We start from the raw sequence: 27978 nt of genomic DNA on the forward strand, positions 1-27978 counted from the left end.
CAAAGGGTGAAGGGGGTGGGAAGTGAAGAGGGAAGTACAGGAGGAGGAGGGAGGCAGAGAGGAGAAGCGGGAGAGGCAGCTGGTAGGTGGGGTAGGCAGAGGGTAAGAAAGAAAGTGGGCTCCTAGCTTTAGTCTCCTTTGGAGTTTTATACGTGGGCTGTGGGCACGGGCATCCAAACTCAAAACACCTCGCACCCGTCACTAACATTTCAGGGTTTGTTTTATTGTAAATATTCCAGTCGAAGAAAGGTAAACAGACAAGAAAAAACTGCTTTATATAGTACACAGAGTCAGATAGAAAACACAGGATGCGAAAGAAGGCCAACGACCCATGAATGAAATGTGGAGACAAACCAAGGTCCAGAAACAGCTGGTAGCAGATTCACGCACGCGCTTAGCAACTAGACGCACGTAGCAACTGGAGGAAGGCGCAGAGACGGTCCGGGAGTTAAAGAAAGCTGCCTGATGCTGTCAGTCTCCTCCTTACTCCACGCAGGGATGGGAAACAGACATCACAAATGATGCGTGGGAACATTTACTTGACTAATCCATTAAAAAAAGTTTCTATTGATCAAGATATCCTGCTCATAAAAACGAGTTTAAAAAACAAACCTTCCTGTCCAAGATGTGATCTGGTAGGAGGGATCCTGGAGTCAGAAGCATGAGAAAGGGCTGGGGTGTGGTGGTGGGGTGTATCAGTTGTGACACCATGGCAGAGGGGTGGGGTGAGGTGGGAGGGGGAACTGCTGGCAGTCAGCTTTCAAATGTCCTTCCCACCAAATCTGTATTTTTCCACAAGGAATGGCAAAAAACCAAAACCAAAAAGAAAAACAAAACAAAACAAAACTTAAGTGTCCCACAAAATTTGCTGCCACTGGGCAGTTATAGAGAAAAATGAAAAAAGGCTTCAGAGTTACCAGCAAGGGGTCAGTTTAGGACCAGCAGGGCATCTCTTATATGGACCCAGAAGAATTAGGGTTACAACTTGGGCCCCGGGGTGGCAGCTCTAACAAACTATCCTGGCACAGACAGGATGCCAACTTACACAAAAGGCGGCACCAGGGGATTCAGCCCATCTTTAAAAAAAAAAAAGTCTTTATTTTAGGACATTCAGAACAGGAGCCACGTGAAATCAGCTCAGCTCAAGGTGGAGGTGCAGGAGGTGGGAGTTGGTGGCAGCTGTCTCCTCCCCCACCCCCACCCAGTCTCCGAGTTTTCTAAGTTACTATCAGAAATTGCATAGAATTTGCTTTCCATCCGAAAATGACAGCTCTTCATGGAATTCTGAAGTGGTGAGACCAAACCAAGGCCAAGTGGCTCCTTGGGAGCCTTGGCCCTCCCATTGAGAGGGTATTCCCATCAGACCTTGCAAGCCTCCTACTGGCAGGGCAGATCGGTCCGGTCCGAGATACCCTAGGAAAGTATTGCTGACTCCCAGGCTGCAGCAGAGAGGTCAAACAATTCACTCTGAGTCACACAAGGAAAACTACTGACCACACGGAGATCTGAACTCATGGTTCCGGTTCCTAGTTCTTCGGCCGCTGGTGGGCTAAAACCCTCCACTCTCTTCCAGGAACTAGGTTGTTGGCTATTTGCGGTCTGTTTCATAAACACATGCATATATGCTTAGGTTCTCACATGTATAGGAGCATACACACACACACACACATGCACACACACACACACATGCATGCACACACACACACGCAGGCACGCGAGCGTGTGCACACATGCACACACGCATACACACACACACACACAGTTGCATCCAGGTTTCATGTCTAGTACCAAAAAGTGACCCAATACATAAGAGCCTTGTGGGTAGGGCTTCAGAGGCAACTTACTACCAACTTCAGCTAAAAGCAGATCCAGTTGAAGAGTCTATCATACCCGTTGGGCGCCCTGTCTCTCACTTCTCTGAGTAGTGCCTTGCAATGGAAGTCAGGACCACCAAGGTGTGGGGAAATCACACACGCATACACATCTCCTTCTCCTTATACAATACTCTGCATGCTTTAAAGATTCTTTCTTCCTTCTGTTTTCAGAGATGAAAAGGGTAAAGAAAAAGAAAAACCAGATTAATCCTTAGAGCCCCGGGAATTTCAAAGTATCTCCAGGAAGGTTACATTCCTGTTTGTTTGCTTGTATGTTGCATTTAAAAAGTTTGTTTGATGGACTTTCACCCTCTCTCTATGCAGAGGGAGACTACCAAACACCAGTCACTGGGGGGGGGGGGGGAGGAGGGGGGGGGAGTCAGCACCTGAAACCCAGTGCACCTGCAACTCCAAAACCTAAGGGGGAGAGAGAGAGAGAGAGAGAGAGAGAGAGAGAGAGAGAGAGAGAGAGAGAGGTCAGACTTCCATCCCCAAGCACAAGACAAGGGAGCCTTAGAACAGAACCCAGAAGAGACAGGAAAGAAAAAGAAAAAAGAAAAAAAAAAAAACCATGAGAGGAAAGAAAAGGACATCAACAAAAATATACAAATTCAGAAAAGAAAACTTCCCTGTTGAGTTTAATTTTTTTTTCCTGTAAGAACTAGACCCAGGGTACAATGGCCCCTTCCTAGGGGGAATTCAACTGATGACACCATCAATTCTTGGACTGCTCTCTCGGCAGGGCCCCACAACCCAGAATCCACTTATTTGAGTGTGAGGGAAAGGCTCTCTGGGAGGAGATGGGTCCTTGTGCCCACGAGGGACAGCGTCTCTGCCACGTGGGTGCAGTGTCTCATCTCGGATAGGCCGCTCTGCCACAGGGCAGGGAGATCCGCCTCCTGCTGGGGCAGCAGGCTCAGATCGCTTTGTAAAGTCATTGAATCTTGAATCCGGAGAGAAGGAACTTGTAATGTTAGCCCTCCCGCCTCCCCGCCTGGCTCCATGGTCCTTCGCTGCTGCCACTACTCGGGCTCGCTGCTGTTGGTGGTCTTGTCCCACTCCAGGCTCTCCTCGCTGCGCGCTGGCGACGGTCGCGCCCGCAGGCCCTGGAAGCGGCGGCACTCTGGGCACACGCGGATGTGCGTGCAGCCTCGAGCTACTAGGGCGGCCTCCTGTGCCAGTCTCTGCGCCAGCTGGTCTGGCTCCCCGGCGCCACATAGCTTGCCATTGCTGAGCGTCGCTGTGCCTCTGGGTCGGCGCTCCTCCAGGACCGGGGGCTGGGGTGGCAGGCCTCCAGAGCGCCGCCGCCTGGGATGGATATTGTCCTGGCACAGGATGATGTTGCGCAGTTCTGTCACCATCTCCTGACACACAGACACCTGGGGGAGACAGCGGAGGTCACAGATAGCCACTCAGAACCAGCCTCCTGAGTCTCCTTGTGTCTATAGGCATGGAGTGATGGGAGGCTCTCTCTCATCTCCGGTGAGGAGATTAAATGACTTCTCCCCTCTCCTGCTTAAGGCTCAAAAGCCCCCCAACAGCCTTCATGTAACAGCTCTGCCAGATGATGCCCAATCTCTGGTCACCTTCAAAGAGCAATATCAGCATCTTGGGAAAGACAGGATGCCATTTTGACACATTCCCACCAACACTACGTCCTCCCACTCTGCTTAGCTTCTTCTACCACTGAGAAGTTCATCCGATGACCTCAGGGAAATTTGGATCTTGAAACTTACTTAGAACAAACACTCTCTTAAACATCAGTCTGCCTGGTATTTGAAAACATTGTCATGAACAGTTTGTCTTTAGTCCAAAGATGCTTGTGCCTTTTACCCACCATGCCTGATTGAGTTGTTTGAGCTGGAAAGGAACATTCTGGAAATACAGTGAGAGGAAGCAGCCTCCTTTTCTTCCCTATTCTCTCTTTCATCTCCACCAACATGACAGTTCTACTATGGCCAAAAGCCATCACAAGCCTTGACTTCCTTATAACTGTCCTCAATGGAGTTGCCAACAGCTGGCGGTGATGTACCCCGGAAACCACTGGAATAAACGCTTGCACATCTGAAGGTCCACGGTCCCCTAATAGGAAAGGCTTGGCTCCAGCTGCGTCTCAAAATGCAGAATATTCCAGATTTTAGAAAAGGCATCACAATGCACAAGCACTGTATTATGTTTAACACCCTGTGAGGCTAGGACACACTCCATATTTGAGCACATTGTTATTTCTACAGCAAAATGTTTGTGTGTGTTCACAATGAATGCAACAGAGATGGTGCACATTAATTAGGCTTTGTGGAGGAAAGCATTTGTATCAAACTCACAAAGGGCTTGGGCCATTCTAGCCTTTGGGGTCTGGGAACCAATGGATAAAGAATTATAAACATGTGTTACTATTGTTACTATTACTAATATTATAATATTATTATAATATTCACTTTGAAGATATATAGGTAGGAATTCGGGAAATATTATATATTTTGTAAAGAACCCACTAACGAGTATTCTATCGAGAATTAGAACTTAGACCTCTAATTCCAAAACCCAAGCATACTTGGCTGAGTTCTCATCTCTGAGACCACAGTGGCACTCCGGGACCATGATGGCAAAGCCTCTTTCTTGTGTTCTGTCTATGGGACAAATATTGTCCCATAGACACACAGCCAATATAGCCTCCTTTTCATTTTAGCTATCAGAGCAGTCTGGGAGTCATTGAATTTCAATGTAAGTCCAGACCCTGCCTAAGCTCTATGGAGAAACAGCCATGCAAAGCAGCTGCAGATATCAGCTCATAGAATATGGCCGAACAAGCTCTCAGCCCTGATTCTAGACCCATCACTGCCACTAACAGAGACTCTCGGCAAATCACTAAACCCCTGTGCTTCTAATAATTACTATGGCAACAACCCCCTTGCCACCTGCTTGATCCATTTCGTGTGACAAGAATATAACAACATTCATTTACTGTCTACAGTGGGTCAAACACAGTGATTTGCCATGGAAATATAGGGATAACAAGCAGTCCTTACACCCAAGTACCTCCATGTCTAGAGTCCTTGTGGCATTGGCATGTAAGCACTTTAGGTCAGGGTTACATTGGTGCTGGGGTGGCTGAAGAATGGTTGGTTTCTGCTGGTCCATAGTAAAGGCAGGAGAAGAAATGGGGAAGGTCTCATGGGGAATGAAAGACACACCCAATCAGTCTCATATGGAATACATAAGCATTAGCAGAATTTAAGGAATGGCCAAAGGGAGAGGGGACTTGAACTGGAAGCAGACATACCAGGGGAGGGACCCATGTTCCTTAAAAGGACAAGAGAGTCTGAGAATGACATGTTCCCTTTGGTTTGCTCTTTGCTGAAGAGGTCAGGCAATGAATGGGGCAAAGGCCCTTCATAGCAGGGGTAGAGAGAAGCCAGGCTGGAATACGGTCAAGGGCAGAGAGGGGGACAAGGAAGTGAGAAGCAATCCTGCTATCAAATGTCCTTAGCTCAGGAGAAGGACAGCATAAGGCACAGTAATGGTGACACTGCTACTCTTGAAAAGGAACAACTAGGCACACCCGTGGATTTTGGAGAGAGGGTCAAGAGTCTTAGAGATGAGGAGTGGCAGGATCAGTTCCTGCCATAGCTGTGAGTGTCACACCCCCAGCTACAGCAGCATCAGCAGCTGGCCTGATGCATATATTTTTAGGTGAGGGGGGTGTTTAGACAGGGGCTGGCTACTCTTCATTTCTTGGAGGAAGTGGGAAGTGAAATCAAGCTCTCTTCATGCAGGAGCAGAGGGCAGATGAATAAGCTGAGCACAGACAGCCAAGCGACTGGCAGGAGTGAAGTCATGTCCAAGTATCCCAGGAGGTGGTACCCCATAGGCTTCCAGGGTGTTGTCTGTACAGTCGGGAGATATTTCCTCAGCAAAAGTTAAAGGAGAGGGGCTTAAGGATATGTATCCAGAGCAGAGCTGATAGGCTAATGCATTGTTTTTAAAAGAAGTCTCATAATGCACACATTAACACACAAGGATTTGTGCATCTTCTCTAGGGAGGGAGGGAGGGAGGGAGAGAGGGAGGGAGGAAGGGAGGACCAATGGAAGCAAGCATTGATTCTTCTCACAGTTTCCACAGATGCAAAGTAGATATTAACCTATCCTCTAAGCCTCATCTAGAGAATTAAATTTATTAAAAATCTCTAAGATAGAAAAATGAACCTCCAGGTTCCTCAAGTTGGGATATCTCTGAGGATTTTTGCATGCACGGCAAAAACACAGTCAAAATGGAAGGTGTGAGATCATACTTTACATGAGAAACCTGGCGCTTTCACATACACAACCCACAATACTATACTAAAGTCTATTGCTCATAAGACATCTTTTCTCAATAGTAACTCGATGGCTGTGTCCAAGGAGAATCCGGAGCCCTTTCTGTGGTTACACAATCAACACGCGACAGTGTGAACACGCGACAGTGTGAACACGCGACAGTGTGAACACGTGACAGTGTGAACACGTGACAGTGTGTACTCAGATCATTTACTCTGGGGACTAAAATATTCCCCACTGCACCATTCTGTGTACCGTGTGGTAGCATTCCACAGGTGCTGTCTGAAATGCTTGTAGAACCCGGGTGTTGCACACTGCTGTGGCCGGTGTGCCACTGGGAGTTTTGGGAAGCTTACCTCTGATGCTTCTGAGTGTCTGAGAGTCCACAAAAACTCCAGCATAGCCATAAAAATGGCCACTATTAAGCCACAAATAAGAACCACAAAGATTCCACCAATATTCTCCATTCCCAGGCCTGGAAGAGAGTGACAAGAAGTAGCCATTACTTTGAGGGAGGGGAAGACACACTGCAGCAATTCAAGGTTGCCTAAACAGCCAGAGGGGAGTCTTGGAGATGGTCACCCAGACTCATTCCTGGAAGGGATTTCATTCATCCTTTGAAAGAGAAGCACAATGGTTGCAGTAAATCGGGGCAGGGAGCTCTAGCTGCGAATGGAGGGGATTTGAGAAACCGTGAGACAGTACTGGGCTGGGAGCTGGGGATTGTCTTAAGGGACAGGTGCAGGCCCAATCTAACTTGGCACCAGGATACCTTAAACTCTAAAGCTTCTAGGTGATCCTCACAATGTGTTTTGGGATCTAAGGAGATAAAAAGAATCACATTCACCAGCGCCAGCGTATTACAGGTTGGTCACCTTATTCCAGATCTCTAAAGTCTGAAGCTTTCGGGCATCTGCTTAAATAAGTTTAGAGTTCAGAGAAGTTTAGAAAGATTTCCAGGTCAGGGGATGCCCAGCCAGGCACTATTCCAAAATCTCAAATCTCCAAACCCTGAAATAATTCTAGACCTGGACACTTGGGAGACGGGACTAAAATGTTATCAAACTTACAAGCTTACTAAACTTACTAAAATGTTATCATTTCTTACCTCTATTTCTTTGCGTGTCAGTGTGTGCACTCATGCACTCACACATAGGTGCCACACATAGGTCCCACACATATGGAGGTCAGAAGATAACTGTCAGCAGAAGGCCCCCCTCTCTCTACCATGTAGGCTCTGGGAATCAAACGCAGCTCATCGTGTTTGGCAGTAGGGACCCTATGGAGTCATCTCACTGGCTCCAGAACTCTGTGTTTGAAATAAGCTTTTCAGGTGATTTTTCCCCCTAGCTAGGCAGGCCTACAACTAGTTTCAAATTGTTATTTTTGGGAGTGTGGTAGTTTGAATGTGCTTGGCCCACGGTAAATGTCACTATTAGGAGGTTGGAATAGGTATGGCCTGACTGGAGGAAGTGTGTCACTGTGTAGGCAGGCTTTGAGGTTTCTGAATGCCCAAGATCCACCTAGCGAGAAAGACAGTCTCCTGGCTGCCTTTGGATCAAGGTGTAGAGCTCTTGGCTCCTTCAGCACCAAGTCTGCCTGCACACAGCTATGCTTCTCACCATGATGATAATGGACTGAACATCTGAAACTGTAAGCCAGCCCCAATGAAATGTTTTCCTTTATAAGGGTTGCTTTGGTCATGGTGTCTGCTCACAGCAATGAAACCTTAACTAAGACAAGAAGCATTTATGCATTTTTAAGTTCTTTAAAATTGGGTCATAACTAATTTTAATAATCTAAAGATATCTTGATATGGATTTGTAGAATGATTATGGGCTTTTTCATTTGCAGCTTGGTGAGTTTAGCCAATTTGATACTTTCTTTGATTGTGGAGAAACCAAACTTAGAGAAGTGCCAAAAACACATTGATTGAATGGAGACTACAACAATAGATCAAAAGCCTCTTCTACCTAAGAAACTGGTGGCAGGAAGGCTTAAGTCCTATTCTCTTTAGAATTACTTCATATCTGTTAAGTTGTCATGGGGCACTGGGCTATGCTATAGCTGGGAAGAGCCAGTTTTGTACCACACGAGATGCTCCACAGAAAGGAACAGGAATTGGATGCTACCTGGCCATTTCAAGATACCTTGGGTTTCTCATTATAAAGAACCCGAAGGATGTCTGTTCTTTACTTTCTTCAAGCAATACAGTATACTGCATTCTCTGCCCAGATGATGGTCTGCTTTCAGTGGTCCTGAGGCTTCACACAAGCTATAATTTTAGCAGATCATGCACTCCAGTCTGCAGATTCATGGGTCAGCTCTTCCAACTCTGCACCAATTGATGCAGGGGCCTCCATCCCAATTAATCCATGGCAGGGATCTTAAAAATGGGGGAGGAAACTATCTTCGATTAATTTAAATACCAGCCTATCTCACCTGGGCCACTGGGGACAGAAGACATTTGAATATAGGAATATCAGAATCCATATGGATTGGGGGATGAGACATAAGGGGTCTCTTAAGAAAGAAAGAGTATGCCCAAGGGTCTGGCTGTGGTCTGAAGGTGGGTGCTCCAGCCCACGGGTAAGGAGTGGTGAGACGGTGGGCAGGCGGGGGTGGGGGGAGCACTGCTATATCCCATGACTTCTCAAAGCACTAGATTCTCCAGCCAGCCCAGCTAAGAGAGGTGACATTGGTGATGGTGAGAATGGCCACCTGCCCAGGTAAAGGGAGTCCTTGGGTCATGTTGGGACACTCCAAGATAACCCCAGCACTTGAAGATAGATCTATCTGAGATGGAGAAGAAGACTAGGGCCTCCCAGAAGAGCTCTTCCCTCCTGCTTCTGGAAGGGTGCTGCATCTCCTCTCTGGACCTGTCACCTGTGCCCTGCCTACATTCCCCATCTCCCCAGCAGTTTCCCCTGACCCTCCTTCATCTTCCTCTCTTCACTGGCTCTCTCCAGGTCATGTCTTTCCCTTCTCAGACCCTTGACTACTCCAATTCTGCCCACCCAATGCCCTTCCTCTCTCTTCTCTATCTTTGTGAACCTTCAAACACAGCTGTCAACATTAGCACCATTTTAAGACACTCTGAACACATACATTTGGGAACTCCATCCCACATCAAGGCAGGTGGAAGAAAATGCACCCAACATTTTACAACCAAATGCACCTAAAATTTCTTCACTTCTGGTTTTACAGAGCAGAAAGAAATAGTTAATTGACAATTGACTGTGATTTCTCAGCCCTCACTGCATAGAAGGGAATGTTTGTAAAATGAGAAAAATCTAACCCCAAAATTGCATCTAAATGAGATGCAGTTTTATGAATATTAAATTTAAAAATTAATGAAGTTGGAACAATGTTCCATTTTGGAGATATTTAATTAAACATGTCTTAATTTAATTTTGCAAGTTTTCTTTGTGCATTGGGAAGCTGATAGTTTTCTTTTCAGACCTTAACCATAATTTTGAACACCTGAGAAGCTTCTAGGCCCTGAAGGAGAAAATGAATTTACTAATCTGGATTTACTTCTGTGAATCCTAGTTAGCTCTCACATGCTGGCATCACCTGCTGCCCTTGCATGTGACAGTGGCTTGTTCCTCTGATAGCACTGCCCACGTTTTGTTTTCTGGCTCAGGGGCATTTCCCAGCCTTGATCTTACACAGCCTCTCTTAGCACTGGATGTTGTCAATCACCTTAGCACTGGATGCTGTCAATCACCTTAGCACTGGATGCTGCAATCACCTTAGCACTGGACCCTGTCAATCACACCCCCCTTCTTGGCTCTTCATAAAACCACTGCTTGATGCCCTCTTTGAACCTCACCAGTCACCCAGGCTTGCTCTTGGTCTCTTGCCTCTCAAGCACTGGTTACTATCAAGTCCTTTTGGCTTTATCTTGATCTTCTTCTCTCTACCCATCCCATCTCCTTCCTGCTTCAGGTCTTCCCCAACCCTTGCCTGGACTACTGCATCTACTTCAAAATGATTTCTCTGCATGTAGTAGCATTTCCTGTTCAACTCCACCCTCCATCAAACTGATCTTTTCAAAATGTAAATGCTGTGACATCACTGCTAGCGACACAGAATTGTTTGCATTTCCCAGCATGCCCTGGTGCTCCTGTCTGTGCACTTTGAATCTTTTCAAGCACTTCTGTGGCTTTGGGTCTGAAATATTACCCAAGGCTCATGCATTTGAACACATGGTCTCCAGCTGGTGGCATCATTTGCAAAAGATTGTGGAACCTTTGGGATATGGAGCTCAGCTAGCAGGCATGGGTCACTAGCAGGCTAGGGCCCCTCTGACTCAGACTGAACTCTTGATGCTTTCTGGTTAGCTGCCATGTGAATGTGGGCCTCTTCAAATAGCTTAAAGCAACAGTTCTGAACCTGAGACCATGACCCCATCTACAAACCTCTATCTCCAAAAATATTGACATTACAACTCATAACAGGAGCAAAATTACAGTTATAAAGTTGATATGAAAATAATTTCATGGTGGGGGGGGGTCACCACAGCATGAGGAACTGTCTTAGAGGGTTACAGCATCAGGAAGGCTAAGAATCGCTGCTTTAAAGCTTCAGTGGACAGAACCTGTACCTTGGCCTTCCCTCCTCAGGGAGCTGAAATTTCTTGGAAACCGAAAATCAAATTAAATTCCTCCTCCCCACAGATGTGTCTGTCAGGTTATCTGCTAATAGATAGCGCAAAAAATAACTAGTCCAGCATTTCTTCTCTCTCTCTCTCTCTCTCTCTCTCTCTCTCTCTCTCTCTCTCTCTCACACACACACACACACACACACACACACACACACACACACACATCCTGGCTAACCTCATCCATTATCACTGAACACGGGGCTACCTTATCTTGGTGGCTTACCTGATCATACACAACTCTGTCAGCTCTTCTGTCTTTGCACCTCACTAATAACACACTGTGCATCATTCTAATTGTGTGCACACAACAATCATGGTAGTTACGTTTATGAATCTAGATTTCTCATTAGACTAAATTCATTGGGAAGAACCAGGCCTTGGGGGGAGGGGGGTGGATAAAAGACCAGAATGGACTGGAGAGGAGGCTGCAGGAAGGCCTGAGTCCAGATACCAAGAATTCTGCATCATTGCCCTATGACTGTGATTGCTTGCCCATAATTCCAGCGTTGGAAAGAACAAGTTGCCTAGCCACACTAGCGGGGTCAGTAAGCTTTGGGCTTGATTGAGAGCTAGAACCTTAAGAAGAAAAGGTAGGAAATGATAAAGGAAGATTCTAGACCAGTCTGAGGGACTCCACATACACAAACACGCAGGCACTCATGCACCTGTACCCCTGAGAACACATCAACACACACACACACACACACACACACACACACACACACCACATATACCCACACACAAAATGAAGAAAAATAAAAGATCAGAAGGAAAGAGATAGCCAGGCAGTGGTGGCGCACACCTTTAATCCCAGCACTTGGGAGGCAGAGGCAGATGGATTTCTGAGTTCAAGGCCAGCCTGGTCTACAAAGTGAGTTCCAGGACTGCCAGGGCTACACAGAGATACCCTGCCTGTCCCACCCCTCCCCCCCCCAAAAAAGAAGGAAAGAGATAGACAGCTGAGATATAGAGGCCTACAGTATACAAAACTCTGGGTCCTCATTGTGAACTCATTAAATGTGTGTGTGGTAACTGTAAACCATGGCGACTCTCAGTGAGGGCTCCAGCCAGATGTTCCAGACCTTCTGAAGGCAGCAGAACACTCACATGGCTAAATCCATGACATAGGTCCCCATGTTAGATGAGTTGGGGAGGGAAAGAAGGGACTATGTGCTCTGCACTCAGACGACTCTAACTCTGCTTTGATCTAGACATGTTCTCAGAAGGAGCTGAGGATTTAATGAGATGCTGGTAGAGGCCAAGAGCCACCAAATGGCCCAGTCTTTCTTCCTAGCTTCTCGACTTTCACGGCCAACCTGTTAATCATGGGTGTTGGCTCCAGCGTGCTAACTCCTGGCTGAGTGGCCTCTTCTTCCTCTTCTTCAGAGCGAGGCTTGTATACCAGCCATGCCTTTAGGAAGTTATTGGAAAGTAGAAGCAAGAATAGATTGCTGGCAGAGTGAGAGCTGAGAAACAGATGGAGGGGGGAGGGGCACATTCAGAGAGCTGGGCCATTCTGCTTAACACTGTCATCAGTCATCCCCCTAGAAGTCTAATGCCTTCCACAGAACACAGCCATTCATCAGCTGGGGCTGGGAAGGGGTTTGCTCCAGCCTGCAAGATCCTGGCCGCCCTTCCAGATGCCTTAGCACCTGCAAGAGGGACTAGGAAATCATCTAGTCACTATTTCTGCCCCCTCCAGTACACAGGACAGTGCATAAGCCACCTAGACAGATGGCTTTAAAACTGGGCTTTCCTCCTGACACCCGGAGCCGGAGCCTCAGCTGTGTTTCAGCAATCAGTACACATTAGCTCAAATAGATTCAGAGTCTCCTCGCAAATCCCCGGTTGGTGGAATACTAGCTCTGGTGTCACTCACAGATTGCCCACAAATACAAATACTAGCTCCCAAATGAAATGCATCATTTTCTTTGTCTCTGGAATGTGACTGGGGAGCAGACGTCATCAGGAGATACCGCAGTGAAGAGACTCAAATCACCCACCTGCCCCTCCTTCCTTTCAGCCTAGCTAAGAATCATTTCTGAGATTCCAGTAGAAGAAGCTCCCAACCTTTAACTGAATTCCAAGTAACAGTGTATCTATCTGTACCTAAGACACAATGCATGCTGTTCTCTTTTGGAACAATGGTTTGTAGGTGGGTGAGGGGCAGCTACACCATACAGATATAGAGAAAGGACAGACAAGACTCATGGTCTCCACAAGTGACATCATATGTTCTCTTTGATGCTGATGAACAAATCTTTGTGGTACATTTTCCATGATCTGGGCACTGTACTAGGTGCTAAGCTCTGAGCAGTGTCAGACTTTCCAAAAGTATCTTATGCAAACATAGATTCTTGGAACCATGAGGCTTTCTATCATTTTAGAGTCGCATTCCTCTATAGCCATGTGGACATATCAGACAGGGCCATCTCCATGGGACTCTTTGCTGTAAACAGCAGCTCCTCCTTTAGAGTGTATAGAGTGACCTACACGACCTTCCCAGTAACCATTTGCATTGCATGGCACTATGAAGGAGAAAGCTTGCCATTTCTGCTTGCCCTCACCGTGACATCTTTCACTTAGAACCGGCAGATTCTAGAAAAGACAGGTGGAGGAAAATCAGGAAGAAGGATACAAATTGGAAGACGCATTAGAGAAACCTTGCAATTACGGGAGAGGCACACTTCATCACGGTCCACAATACAAGCTCAAACATCCCACTTTCCAAATCTCCTCCAATTATTAGACAGGCTAGAAAAGAGACACACTGTTCCTGCTACATAAAAACATTAAAAAGACAGAGAACTTGGACTGTCCAACTTTTCATCGCTAATGGGTAACTTCTAAATAAATCTGATGGCAATGTGATATGCTCCAAAAATATGAAGGCTCCCATTAGGAGTGTTTACTATAAGCAAGGTTTCATGCTAAAGATTTTAACTCTGCCCTTGAAAACTATTTTAACTTTAATCTTGTAAAGTTGCCTTTGACAAGTTGTGGCTCCATTTTCCTGGCAAGGGAACAAAAGTACAGAATTAAAATTCATTGCCCAAGGTTCCACACCCAAATCTAGATTCAAAGCAGAGCCTTCAGCCTTCATACCACTCCTGAAATCCGGTCACTCTGTGATCCCTCCACTATAGTAGATGTGCATAGAACTTAACTGGCATCCTGAAAACTGGCTTTATTGCCCAGAACCTCCAAGGTGGCAGGGGTGAGGGATTCTACATACAAGCTACAAGCTCGCTTCAGGAACCCCTACTCTCTTGCAAAACATGATGTCAGATGCTTGGTGCAGTGATGTGTCAGCTTATCTTGGCTCAGTTTCCAGACAGAGGGGAGTGTGGCCTTCAGAATGGCTGTATTTCTTGATGGCAGACTGGCCAGGTCACCACTTATCTCCGTTTCTGGTCTTGTTGTGTTTTCTGACAATCCTCTGGAGTTTCTCTGCCACCCCTTGTTCAGTGTGACTCCACTGGGGTGGGGGTGGGGTGCTTCCTGGAAGTATCTCTCTGAGTTGCTATCAAACTCCCAAAGTCGGTTCTCACCTTCAGAGCTTTCCCAAGAAACCAGAGAAGGAAGAGAGCCTGCTGGGCTTTCTGAGAAAAGAAAGGGAGGGATGGGTCCCCAGAGTCCCTCATTCCCCCTCCCCACCCCCACTCTCCCTAAGATGTCTCAAGCTTTCATTCCCACTGTGCCAGACAGCAAACTTCCTGTTATCCAAAGCTTCCAAAAGTCAACAGCACTGCCTCTGTGCCATTCTTGAAAGGGGACCCCGATTTTCATAGCCTGATGGAGTATTTGTCTTCCTCTGAAGCCTTGATTATGAGCTCATGTTTTTCAAGATAAAGGTATTCAATTTCCTTGGGGTTCACCCACCACCTTTTGTCTGGTGATTGTTCTGCGAAGCCTTTGGTAATCCAATCCCTTTGCATGGGATACTGGCATCTGAGAATGGCTAGCAAGATTTCCTTTTATCGGAGCAGGGTGAGAAAATAAACAAATAAAATACATGAGAGAGAGAGAGAGAGAGAGAGTGCAACCTGGCCTTTTTTGTTATTTCCAGTCTTCCACAGGATCTACTATCTTATGTCTCAGTGTTTGCAGGAAGGTAGCTGGTCGCCAAGCTTCAGGAAGGGACAGATAAAAGAGGTTATGACAAGAAGAGGGAAATGTTCCGTTTACAAGATCCAAATAAGGCCCCGTTAAGGAGGCTCGAGATAGGAGGCATTACCTCGGTGTTCCGATTCTTCTCGGCCTTGGTGTCTGAGTTGTAATGCTCGATTAAAAGTAGGGTAAGCATCAGTTCCTTTTCTTTGAAATTTTGTGCATTTTAATAGGATAACAAAGCAGAAAAGGATTACATTAGGCTCCCGCGTGTTGTCTGGTACATTTTAATTGAGACCAAAGTGCTGGCAGTTGCTGGCAGTTTCAGAGGTCTCTGGGGAAAAAAGGCCCCCCTCCCACTTCCTGTCACCTCCATCCCTCTGCTGTTCCACAGTCCCCTCGTTTCTTTAGGCACACATGAAAGCCAACTGGTGCAAACTATAAAAGGAAAGATGACCCAAGAGCTGCTGGGGAAAGCAAATTAAAACCCCTGCTATCTCAGACACAAGGGGAAAAGCTTCCACGGCTCACCTCTTGGTGGCCATTTAAAGACTTCAAGGAGATCTTTTGTGTCCCGCCGCTCCTCCAAGTCTGAGTTCTTTGAGCCATGAGTTAGAGGCAAAGATAAATACAATGGGTAATTAGCCAGAGAAAAAACACAGCGCTTGGGCCAGGACTTCCAAGATGGCCTGTAAGAAGTCATGAGGGAATTTTGCTTGGCCAAGGAAGCTCAAGCATCTTTGAACAATTTGTTTGGATTTCAGCCATGGCAGAAGAGGGGTCGCTGCATGAAGCTGGCCTCCGTTGCTATGGCTGGGCGGGCAGCTGACACTGTGGTTTTCGTAGAAATGTGCGCAACGTCCTCCAGACAGTCCTGCTCCCTCACCTTGGCTCTTAGAACAGTGCTTGCTCTTGGGTGCCAAAGGGCGCTGCAAAGGCAAGTTAGTGCTGGCAGGTTGGGAAGACCCAGGTGTCTCCTGAGGCTCAGCGACCTGGGCAGGGTCACTCCACTGATGGCTTCCTTTTCTTCTGTCTGTTCTTCCCTCTATGCCAGAGAACACTTGGTCTCCATGAACACCACAACGAGGCCTCCCGACTATGCCGTTTTATCATTCTCCAGGGCGGGGGTGGGGGTGGGGGGTGAGGGTCGTGGCGGGGGGGGGGGGGGCGGTTGCGAGGCTGACTCCCATTAGTCTCCCTCTTCCCTCTACCTCCACCTCTGCTGTCTAATCAGTCTCCGTAAACCTCTGTGGAATGTGGAAGGGATTTCAAAGCCAACAACTGCCGAGAATACCTTTAATTTTCCTGTGAATAAACTTCTACCTCAAACTTCAATTTTCATTCCAGTGCCAAGCACACAGACTTCTCAGTAGGTTTTTTGTTTATTTGTTTAAATTCAGGTGAAATTCAGCATCTCCTCTCTGTCTTTTTCCTCATTCACTGGATGTACGTTTGGCCTAGGGTGGGAAGGGACCACGATGTTTCATAGCAAGTGGGTGGGCATCTCCTCTTCTACTCATTACACCCAGATTTCCAATGTTCTTGTCTGGGAACTTGGGAAACTTCAGGCCTTTTGCTTTCTCTGCCCTCTGTCCCCATGCCGCTACCCTGTTTGTGGTATGTCATCTAATTCTGGAAGATCTCTCTGTAGCTCTTACAATCCTCAGCTCATCCTGGGAGTGACACTAGCAGTAGATGTCAGCATGGAGTAGTCTCCTGGACAGGAATAGGCCAGAACCCAACATACCCTGATAAGTCCATCCTTTTATCCATTTTTTTTTTTTTTTTTTTTGCAGAACCTGGTAGCTTTGAGTGTTTTGTTTTGTTTACTTGTTAACTTACATCATCAACATGATCATTTTCCTTCAGCCCACAACAAGAAAATGTTTACATTTCCAAAATACTTCTCTAGCAAACCCAGAGTCTGACCCTTCAACAGCATCACATCTACCATGAGTTTGAACTGTTCAGACAGTGCGTCTCCTAAGGCAATAGCTGTCTTTTGGGATCAGAGATGCTCTCCAAATAATTTCTGACACCACATACAAGACCGGCTCTTGCAGTTCCAGAGCAGCCTTCTCTAGAACCTCTGACATCTACAGCCAGCTTCCTCAAACTGGCCTGTGTGTTGAGCCAAGGCTTCAGCTGCTCCACACAGCCCCTGTGCATTGCCCTTCTCGGCTTCCCTATCCTTCCTTATGTTGCTTATCCGTCTGCTTAGGATCTGGGCATTTTCAAAAATCTACTTTGTTATAGCTCCAATCTGTAAGCATGTCCTGACATTTTGCTCTGTATTTCCCTCATTATTTTCTTCCGAGAATAAAATGTAACTGTCCCCTCAACACTCAACCCAGTCTCTCCCTGTAGTCTGGCCAATACTGAGGCTTTTTGATAATCTTTCCTGAAACTTCAAGACCTTTAATGCTAAGGCTGTATGACTTGCTTTTTTCCCCAGGAACAACAGACCTCATTATACCTCAGTATCTCCTGTTGTTGGATGACTGATTGGCTGGCTGACAGTTGGAAATGAGTCCTCTGTAGATACAGAACAGAACAGATCAGACCATCATTGGGTTTCTCAGAGTAACGTAACCCACGTTCCAGAGCAGAACAATAATAGCAATAAATTGGGATGCTCTGGGTCCTTCCTATGAACAGAACCTAGTATTCTTCAACCTCTGACTCACCTTCCCAGCAAGTCTATAGTCCAGCTGGGTTCTATAGTCATCACAAATGCAGATGTGAGCTCAGCAACAGTAACAGATGCCTACAGTTACACACTAGCAATGGGTGGAGCTGGGATTCAAATGAGGGCTGCCAATGCCCCATGTCCACTCATGGTCACCCCAATGGGTGGCTCTAGCCTTCGTGAAGGGAGCATCCCAAGAAGTGTATGGCTTCGTGACTTCCTAAGTAGGCAGGATTTCTTTTACATTATTTATAACCAGCCTCCTAGAGCCATATCCCTAAGACCTGGCCTTGCCAGATGGAAGCCTACATAGAAGCACTTAGAAACACAGTAGCTCTCAATGTCTTGTGGGATAATCACTCATGCCAAGCAGAAAGGCAAGTGCTTGCTCTCCTTCATCCTACTCCTTCCGAAGGGGGAGCATGCACAGGTAAATCTGTTGCATATTTTAGCAAGGCTGCAAGTAGACTGCAAGGGTGACCGGATGATTTAGTGTCCAAGTCAGTATACGTTGAGAATATGAGCTAGCCAAAAATAACTAGCAGGCATCAGTGAGCCTGTGCATAATCAGAACTCACCTGTCTCTCCTGGGTGCTCAGGGACACTCCACACTCCTTACTGCACAAACAGTCTGTGGCTGCTTTGCATTCAAGCCAATGTAGTGTTCATTCTTTTATTTACCATCCATCTGTCTGTCCATATGTCCATCCACCCAACCATCCATTCACTCAACCATCCTCTCTTTGTTTCTTTCTTTCGAGAAAATATCCTATGCTGGCCTTGGGAAGACAAACCCCACCCTTATAAAATCTTCACTCTAATAAAAGTAGAAAGTGAGCAAATAAAGAATTAGGAGATACGGTACAGTTGTAGTGCAGCCTTGAAAGGAAAAGGTTTGGGTAGAAGGGAAAGGAGTCCTTTCTGAGGGAGCCTGGGTGCTCTGGCTCCAGGTTAGATGCAGAATGAGGGAGGCTTGGGGGAGTTTCAGAAATAAAACAGAGAGTGTTGGGGAGGGGGGATAAACCACATTGGGCCTTGAGACTCCAGGGAACCTGAAACTTATTCTGAGTGAGATAGGAAGTTGTTGAAAGGCTCGTGCAGAAGGATGCCGTGGTCAAATTTGCATCTTAAACATGAATCACTCTGGCCACTGTCAAGACACATAGGAGGGAAGGGAGGACAGGTGTGTGGACTTGAAGGAGAATGTCCCCCATAGCATTTGTATACTTGGTCGGTGATGCTCACTGGGGAGTCTAAGGAAGTATGGTCATTCTGGGGAAAGGATGTCACTGGAGGATGGGCCTAGAGGTTTCAAAGTAATGGGCTGTTCCCAGTTTGCTCTCTCCTTGGTGTTTTCTATTCAGGCTGCGAGTCCCTAGTTACTTGCTCCTGATACCATACCTTCATTTGATCTCTTATCACAGCAATAGAAAAGAATACCACTTAGCTATGGGCCAGGCTGGTGACAATGACATTGGAATTTAGGGGTAGATTCAGATAACATAGCATCTCTAGGGTCTCTGTGTGAAGGGGACACTGGTGCCTATAGCAGAAATGACTCTGGGATAGGTCTGGTTCCTAGCAGCCCAATCTAGGCTTTGGTGTCAACGTATCTTACAAGTGATTGCTTGAACTTTGGGCTGTATAACAAGGCCATGTTGGTTCTGTCAAGTAGGGGGAAGAGCCAAGGGTGCTTATCTTTGGCTCTGTGGTCCTCCTTACCTTTGGCTCGATGGTCCTCCTCCTTGGGACATTTTCCCCCTTCCCACCACTTCCGCTTCAGAATTTCCAGGCGGTTGTTCTCCTGCAGCTGGAGAATGGCCAGGTCGAACTCATCCCGGAACACTGAGCCTATGGAGTCAAAGGAAAACCCAAGGCATGATGTCATTGTTCTCCTAGGCACATGGTGCTCCCCTTCCCAGCATCCTTCCTGGCCACTCTGTCAACCTGAACCTGGGTTGGGGAACAGACACAGCAGAAGGCACCTGTCTCCAAGACCACTCTCCTCTAGTTCCGTCTTCTCTGCTAAAAGAGGGCTTTCTGGTTTACATCGCCTTAGCTCCTCCACTTCCTTCCTGTCACATGACCAACATGGTCATCTTATGATCAAAGACCCGGGATGGGCTGAGTAATGGCTTCCCAGACATTTGTGCTACCCATCTCCGTGCCTAGCACCTTCACTTTCAAATTTAAATAGAGGGTCTATCATAACTCAATGAGCTGCACAATGACACTCAGGAAACTGGATGGAGATGTGACTGTTAGGCTCTAGGAAGCCATCATGTGAGTTCATGTGGCACAACCCCCCCCACCAGTCAAATGTTCAACTTTCTACGTCACATCTATTCATTTCTTAGGAGCTTGTGACTATTGTCTCAGTATACTTTATAATCATTTACATAACCAGCCATCAACCACTGAAAGAAGAGTTAACCAGGGCATCCTCTCATCCTTCTGCATGGAGAAGCCAGTCACCAGATGCCCCCAGCTCTCATAGCTGAGTTCACCAGAGCCTACTGCCCTGCCAATCACTCAGTATCCCTGTTGCCTCTTCTCCACCGAACAGAAGGCTTCTCTCTGTTGGATACAATTCTTTGAAAAAATTTCCAATAGAATATGGTCAAGGAGTTTTGGTTCTAGGATCCAAGTCTAATCATTAAAAAATGGGCTTAAGTGGATTCAAGGAAAACTCAATGTCCTCCAACAGGTAGAGGCCTGTGATCATTAAGACATGGCTGTTAGGAGACTTGGGAAACGATTTGGTTGCCCAGTCTGCTTTCCAGTTCCTACAAAGGTCCTGTGTAGACAGGCACCTCTGGGAATGCCTATGATCTTGGGTACAAGGAAGAAGCCTGAACACAGAAGTGAGGGTTTTTCACATTTAATGTATGTAGGAATCACCTGGGAATTTTGTTAAGTGGAAAGTTCCAATTCAATAGGTTCAGGGCAGGACCCAATATTCTGCATTTTGGGTAAGCTCCAAGGCAGTACCCATGCTTCTGGGCCATAGACTGCAGGACTGTAGAGTAGAGTCTGCCCTTCTTTAGGCACAACTAGGCTGAGTGAACCCACGACACACCTGCAGCCTTGAATGTATTTTTTGCCATGGATGACCATGCACAGTCATCTGTAGAACGGGCGTGTAATACACACTTGTAGTGTACAAGTACATGAGCAAGTTGCCCTGCAGATGTAGACAGATGTTAGGCTAACACTAGCTAGATTTAAAGACAGTACTCCACTGCTTCAAGGCACTTCTATCCAATCCCTCAGTGGCCCAGGGGCTGCCACTGAAGGCTCCACTGCCTGCTCCCTGGTTGCTGTCTCTGCTCCAGAGCCATCTGATTAAATGCCTGCTCCCTGGTTGCTGTCTCTGCTCCAGAGCCATCTGATTAAATTTCCATCTTTCCTTTTTGGGTTTCTTCTTTTCCCTGGGCCCAACCACGCCACGCATTCTGTAGTAACTCTCTTTCCTCCTACTGGAATAATGGCAGGGAGTATAGCCTCAGGGATCTGAATCTTGTCTCATAATTGGCTGCACAGTGCATCAGCAGTTGCATAACGTTGTTCCCAGCCTCACTTGAGGTGAGAACATGAACCGCCCTACAGCACACCTTTACCCTGTCTAGCCTGAGCTGGCTAGCTGGGGGTCTCATACCTCAATGTGGTCTATTCTGGAAAGTATTGTGTTTGAAGAGCAGTTTCCTAGGTCCCAGGCTTTTATTTCTAGTTTGTGACCTTGGATAATTTCTATTCTCTGCAGTGTACCTCTCACATGGTCCAATTAAGTGAGATAATACTCATAAAACGATATCATGACAGGGTCAAGACAGAGGCCTTTCTCTTCATTTTTTCCCTTGCTTATAAATAAAATTTTCTAGAGCTGGTCTCTTTCACCTCAACTATGTGTGGTCAAGTTCCCTGTGAAAGGAAGCACTTGACATTTAGGCTAAATTTATTGAGTCACTAAAGTATTACCAAGGTGGACCCCAAGTTCATTTCATGATCTACCCCACCATCTTGAAAGAAAATGCCAGCCATTACATTTCCCAAAGAAGCTCAAAATCTGTAATATTAATGGGCACTGGAAAATATGACTGTAAACAGAGTCCATGAAGGTTGGCCAGTGCACAGAGTAAAGTTTCTGGTCTACACAGCCTCAGGTGTCAGATCCGACAGCATTCAGAGAGGACTTTCATTATTACCCAGGCTCATTTGGTTGCTTTCTAATCTGTGTTCTAAGAAGCAATCTGCTTTTACCAAACTGCATAGAGAACTATGGGGAAAACGAGGACACTAATATTCCCCAACGAAGGCTAAGTATTAGGCACCTAGGGAAGGCACTTAACCAACTACAGCCCTAACCCACACTCCCTGAGTAGGTATGAGAAACTTAATCCTATTACTTGAATAACTAAGGCTCAGATATGTGGTACCTCTCTGAGGTACCACAGGCAGGTCTCCTCAACTCCAAGACCATGCTAATTATATTCCAAGGTGTGAATGAATTCTGCAGTTTATAACACTGCCAGTCAGGGACAGATCGATCCAAGGGTGTACAATGTGACTACCAAGTCTGCATGCCAAAGATCAGAGCTATCACATGCTAATGTCCCCATGTCCTGATTCTTCTGCCTGTCACCTTCTTCAGGAATAGCCTTACTTCAGGAGAGCCTGACACAGCAGTGCAGTCAATGCTCCACATAGAATCACCCAAAGGCTATGCTTAGATCCCTCACAATCACAACAGCTGAACGAGACTCCCGATTCCCTGGTAGTAGAGTTATCGGCAAAGTGAATGTACTCTGAGAAGCCCAGCTGCAGCACTGTTCTAGAAGCCAAAAAACTTACAAAACCAGATGGCACCCAGTAAATGCATGGTACATTAGTGCCCACTCTCAATGACCCACACCAAGTCAGAGTAGACAGAGCAGTGAAATCTACATAGAGTTTGAACGTCATCTTCTGTAATCTTGCCAGTGAAGTACAATCAGCAAAGGTGATTAGTGCTTGTAGTGCTTCCTTCTTCCCTCTGTTAGTAGAGACGTTAATCATCAGAGAAATGGCCAACATGCCAAAGCAAGAGACAAAGAGAACAAGCCCTAAAGTCTGCTGGGGCACCAGTACTCTTCAATAGTTAGAATTATCCCTGAATAGTGAATGAATGAATAAGTAATCAACTAGTTCTTTAATTACGAATTAGGAAACTGGAGAGATGGCTGAGTTGGTAAAGTACTTTCTGTGCAAACATAAGGACCTGAATTCAGATCTTCAGCACCCAAGTAAAACTGGAGGCATGGTGGTGCACACCTGTAATCCTGAAGATGAGGAGGCAGAAACAGGAAGATCCTGGGGCTTAATCAAGCCAAAGCTGTGAGCACCAGAGTCAATGAGAGATCCTATCTCAAAGCTAAGGTAGAGAGTGACTGAGAAGGGCATTCAATGTCAACCAATGACTTCCACATGTTTGCAAGTGGACACACATACACACAGAGACAGACAGAAACATACACAGACACACATACACACAGACACACACAGACGTACACACATGGACACACACATAGACACACATACACACACAGACACACACACATACGCTCATATACACAGAGACACACATACACACATGGACACACAGACACACACAGACACACATACATACACACACACACACACACATGGACACACACATAGACACACATACACACACAGACACACACACATATGCTCATATACACAGAGACACACATACACACATGGACACACAGACACACACAGACACACATACATACACACATACACAAACACACACACACACACACACTTAGGAGGCAGAGACAGGCTGATCTCTGAGTTCAAAGTCAATCTGGTCTAGAGTGAGTTCCAAGACATCCAAGAATATACAGAGAAACCCTGTCTTAAAAAAAACAAAAATGAAAAAGGAAGAAAGGAAGGAAGGAAGGAAGGAAGGAAGGAAGGAAGGAAGGAAGGAAGGGAGGAAGGAAGGAAGGAAGGAAGGAAAGTAAAACAAGTCCACGTGCTTGTTTTGTTTTCTTTTGTTTTGTTTTGTTTTGTTTTTTAACCATAAGGAAGCCTACCTAAAGTCGTTCTCAAACCTGTTGGTTCTGGAAACAGGCTAATGAATTCTAGACCGCATTCAGTGGCTTTGGCTCCCCTGACCCTGCCTGGAGGAAGCTATACCCAAAGGTTGTCGCTCTCCTGCATACCGACTGGCATGCCAATCCCATAGCCCTTGGTGTCCAGCAGGCCCCCAATCTGAGTGAGGTTGCAGTTTCGCTGCCGGTAGTACTCATTCATGGTAGACTCCAGCAGGAAGGCGTAATTGGAATTCAACACTCTGGCAATCCCCTCCTCCGTGCTCTTCACGAACACACTCGGCTGCTTGGAGTACATGTAGTTCCACATGCGTTGGTAGGTCTGGTAACGGGAATTCTGGGAGAACATCAGAAGGAAGCAAGGTTGAGAAATAAGAAAGGAAACATTGGCTTAAAATGGAGGGCATCAAAGAATCACGGGATAGGCCCTTCTGCTGTGTGCCCCACATCACAGCCTGGCATCTCTTTCTTTCTATCATCTCACCCCAAGAGGGTCACTGCTATTGCATAATGGAGGAGAGGCCTGTGCCTTTAATAGGAGATGAAGAAGGGACTTGTCCTGTGAGTTCTGCCTACCGGTCAACCACTGGTTCTGTCTCAGCCACCCTCCAGAATTCCTTCAGCACCAACCTCTTCAGACAAGTAGAATTCAAACTCTGGTTTTAATCCCTCATTGTTCCTCAGTGTGGGACAGATTCATTCAGGACTAACTCAGTGTGGGACAGATTCATTCAGGACTAATAAAGAGACAGTCCTGAAGAAGCAGTGTGGATGTCTCTTACCTAACCTAAGCCAATGTATCAACTCTACCACCCAAGGCTGTCTTCTGTTTTACCAATAATAACAAGACAGAATTCTGGGGGTCCATCCAAACTCTGTTTGTACAAAGCCTTCCCTGTCCCTATGCCAACAGGCATGGAGATTCTTATGGAAAACAGCAGGCCTTGGGCCTGTCTCCTGTGAAAACGAGCGTCTTGGATGTTAGTTGGTGAGACACTGTGAGCCCCCAGGAGGAAACCTTCCCTGGAGCTCTCGAAGCACATGAAAACTGCTATTCTGTGCGGCCTGCTTCTGTCAGCCCTGGCGATCCATCAGTGTGGCTGTCATTGAACACTAGACTGTGGCAGGGGCTTCTCCTGAGACTTACAAGGCGATATCCCCAAAGAACCCAAATGTGTCTGCTCCAGAGAACCCATCAGTCTAGGAGAAGTGACTGGGCCATCCCCACTGAGCATCTCCTAAACGCTGCTCACAGGCACACTGTTTTCACTACTGTGGGCGTACGCAGGTGTGTGGGTTTATGTTTATACATAGGAATGCATGTACAGGTGGATTAGGGGTGTCTTACTATTCTCCACCTTGTTATTTCCAGGCAGGGGTCTCCTCACTGAGACTGGGGCCAACTGACTCATTTGCTATCCTGCTGGCGAGTGAGCTCTGGCAACCGCTTGTCTGTGTTTCTTCTCCACCACCAGCACCGGGTTACCGGAGCGCATGACCGCACCCACTATTATGTGGGTAGCTAGGGACCCAAGCTCAAGTTTTCACGCTTGCACAGCAAACATGTTACCCAAGGAGCCACCCCCAGCCCCGTATTATCTTAATCTCCCTTTGTCTAAGTACTAACTATAAAACCCAACTCGCTTTTTAAAATTTAAATGAGCGTATCAGCTCCATCCAATGCAGTAATGTAAACAAGACTGTAAGCTCGATCCACAGCATACAGTGCACATAAAACAAACACAGGACTATTATAAATTTAGAAGGTTTCATCACATTAGTTCTAAAACCATCTTAAGTATTACCAGCTGCTCATGTGCAACAATATGAGATAGGTTGATATTCATACAAAATCCTCCTGAGACCTCATTCTGGGGAAATTTTTTTTTTTTTTGGAATAGGAGGAAACTAGGCCCCTCGAGGACCTCTAAGTTAGATGCTCAAAAGAGAGAATGAGATGGGCAGAGATGTTTTGATCTTGAATGCCCGCGTATATCAGCTTCCTTCCGCCCTCCCCCATGCAGGTAAGCAGCCGTGTAGTATTTACTTGGAAGAAGGTCATGCTGGAGCCTCCATGAATCGTGCCATACTCAATGGCAGTCTGGTCAGCCAGGTCATCCACAGACTCAATGGGCACCTCCATGCGCTGCACAGTCAGGAAGGCTGCCAGGTTGGCCGTGTAGGAGGAGATGATGATCAACGTGAATGCCCACCTATGCAGGAAGACACCAGAGAGGCATCATTGCCCTGGCATTGCCAGGAGGGTGAGGCTCCTGAGTTCAGTTCTGCTATGATGCAGAAGAGAGCCAGTATCTTTCTTTGAAAGAGACATCAGCTCAGTGTAGGGAGGGGGAGGATGCAGGATATACAATGTCGAGAGACATGAACCGAAATTGGCGGTGGATTTTTATTTCTTATTTCTGAAACGTGATTACTTGTCATTCCAAAGAGGTATAGCCCATGCACGTGAGGGTCTGGGGACCATCGGAGAGGAGTCAGTGAATGAGGTGAGGGCTCAGTGCAGGGCTGCATACTGCCATGTACTGAATACCTAACATGAGCAACATCCTCACATCCTAACATCAGCTAATCCTTACAACTCGGGAGGCAAATGCACTATTCGATCACTGCAGGAAGCAGAGAGAGGCTCTGGGAAGTGCCTTGATAAATACTGATACATTTGTACACAGCCACTTCTATGACCATGACAGCAGAAAGTCTTCAATGAAGATGAGCTTGTGAAAAGCATCTTTGGACTGCTGAGAAGTTGAAATTGGAAAATCCTCTGACAATGGACAAGCTGCTTCAGACTTACAAGACTGTTTTATGGAGTCGCTAGAATTTCATCTGAAATTTGAATAATTCTGCAATGCAGGCAGCCTATATGCCAACGGCAGCGTGCTCAGTCTGGTAGGTTAAGCAAGCTTTTCCCATCTGCTCAATAGGCTGGAGCTACATCAGTACCTCCCTCCTTGTGTGTTAGGGGCTCAGACACAGATCTAAGCACCACGAATCAGGCTGGAGAATCACCAATTCAGGATCAGTGGCGTCCGTATTCACAAGGGTTTGCCCAGTATGCAGACATTGCTATGTTAATGCACAGCATTTGTCATGGGACTCGGCAGCTCGCAGCCGCCAGTTGGATTTTCAAGACCAAGAAATCCCATTGTCCTTTTTGTGGTTACCAAGAACTCCGGCTGGATGCCTGCCTAGGCAGACACAACAGGGCCATCCACCAACTCAATGGACTTTTATATGCTAGGCCACAAGGGAGATGGAGTATTTTGTCTTGGGGTTGTTTTTTATTTTGTTATTGTTCTGGTCACCAATATGATAGCAAGGAAAGGCCTGGGTTTCTCCTGGGTTTATTTATCTAATAAATGGGATAATGATGCCTGCTCTACCTATCTCTGAGTCCTGGCAGCAGCAAATGAAGTACTATGTCATTTGTGACCAGCAATCTAGAACATGCTAGATGAACACAAGAGATAGAGAAATGTGGAGAAGCCTCCAGGCTGGCCAGCGGATAAAAATCATCTGACTACCTCAAAATCATCTGACTACCTCCCTGATGCTTTCTCAAGTAGGGCCCTCTAAGTGGCAGGCTTCCCTCCCTACTCAGGACACACTCTCTGCACCCCCTTCAGCTCTTTACACTGTAACCATCCCTAGGGCCATGCCCGAGTTCAGCAGCAGCCTGGATACACCGAGAAGCAGAGTTAATGTACCTTGAAGGTAGACATGGCTGAAGAGCTGTCTAGGAGCTTCTCTCGGGCTCATGGCCACACTCTGGTGCCTGGTCTTTCCTGGGTGACATGCAGATGTTTAGGGCCATGGTCATAAGGGTAAGCTGTCAGCCAGCTCAATGGACCCAGAGCAGGCCAAGCTGTCCCAGGGACTTGGTGGGGCTGTGCCACTGCATCTGAGGACGTTAGCAGTTGTAAAGCTGGCACTCTTCTGAGCAATGTGACATTTTCTGTCCTTTGCTCTGGCTGGGAGGCCAGGGCAGATCATGGGGGTCCTGTCTTCTGATCTTCCACTCTCCCAGGGGACTAACTAAACCTTGACTTTAATAATCTCAGAACTCAGGAGGCAGAGACACATGCTGATGCTGTGGACTGGGGGCTAGTAAAGGTCTCTCATGGTGGCTCTTTGTTGCAGAGTTCCTCTCGCAGCTACATGCTCTGGAACACAGTGACT

General features: G+C 46.6%; 1 protein-coding gene across 14 annotated transcripts in view; it reads right to left on the reverse strand.

Annotated features, from left to right (window-relative positions):
• Positions 1–249: 249 nt before the first annotated feature.
• Grik4 (glutamate receptor, ionotropic, kainate 4) overlaps positions 250–27978 on the reverse strand; it is a 426819-nt gene continuing 399090 nt past the window's right edge. For 7 of the 14 annotated variants that reach the window (XM_017313104.2, XM_030244013.1, XM_030244016.1 and 4 more), the window contains 5 exons: positions 25826–25991; positions 23890–24115; positions 19382–19510; positions 6548–6666; positions 250–3253 (listed from right to left, as the gene is read on the reverse strand). In XM_017313104.2, the coding sequence (XP_017168593.1) occupies positions 2897–3253; positions 6548–6666; positions 19382–19510; positions 23890–24115; positions 25826–25991 (997 nt within the window). In that variant the 3' untranslated portion in view covers positions 250–2896. The remainder of the gene's footprint in view (positions 3254–6547; positions 6667–19381; positions 19511–23889; positions 24116–25825; positions 25992–27978) is intronic. The other 7 variants (XM_006509941.4, XM_011242383.3, XM_030244011.1 and 4 more) reach the window with 3 other exon arrangements.

Source organism: Mus musculus, chromosome 9 (assembly GCF_000001635.26).
Source record: "Mus musculus strain C57BL/6J chromosome 9, GRCm38.p6 C57BL/6J".
NCBI lineage: Eukaryota > Metazoa > Chordata > Mammalia > Rodentia > Muridae > Mus > Mus musculus.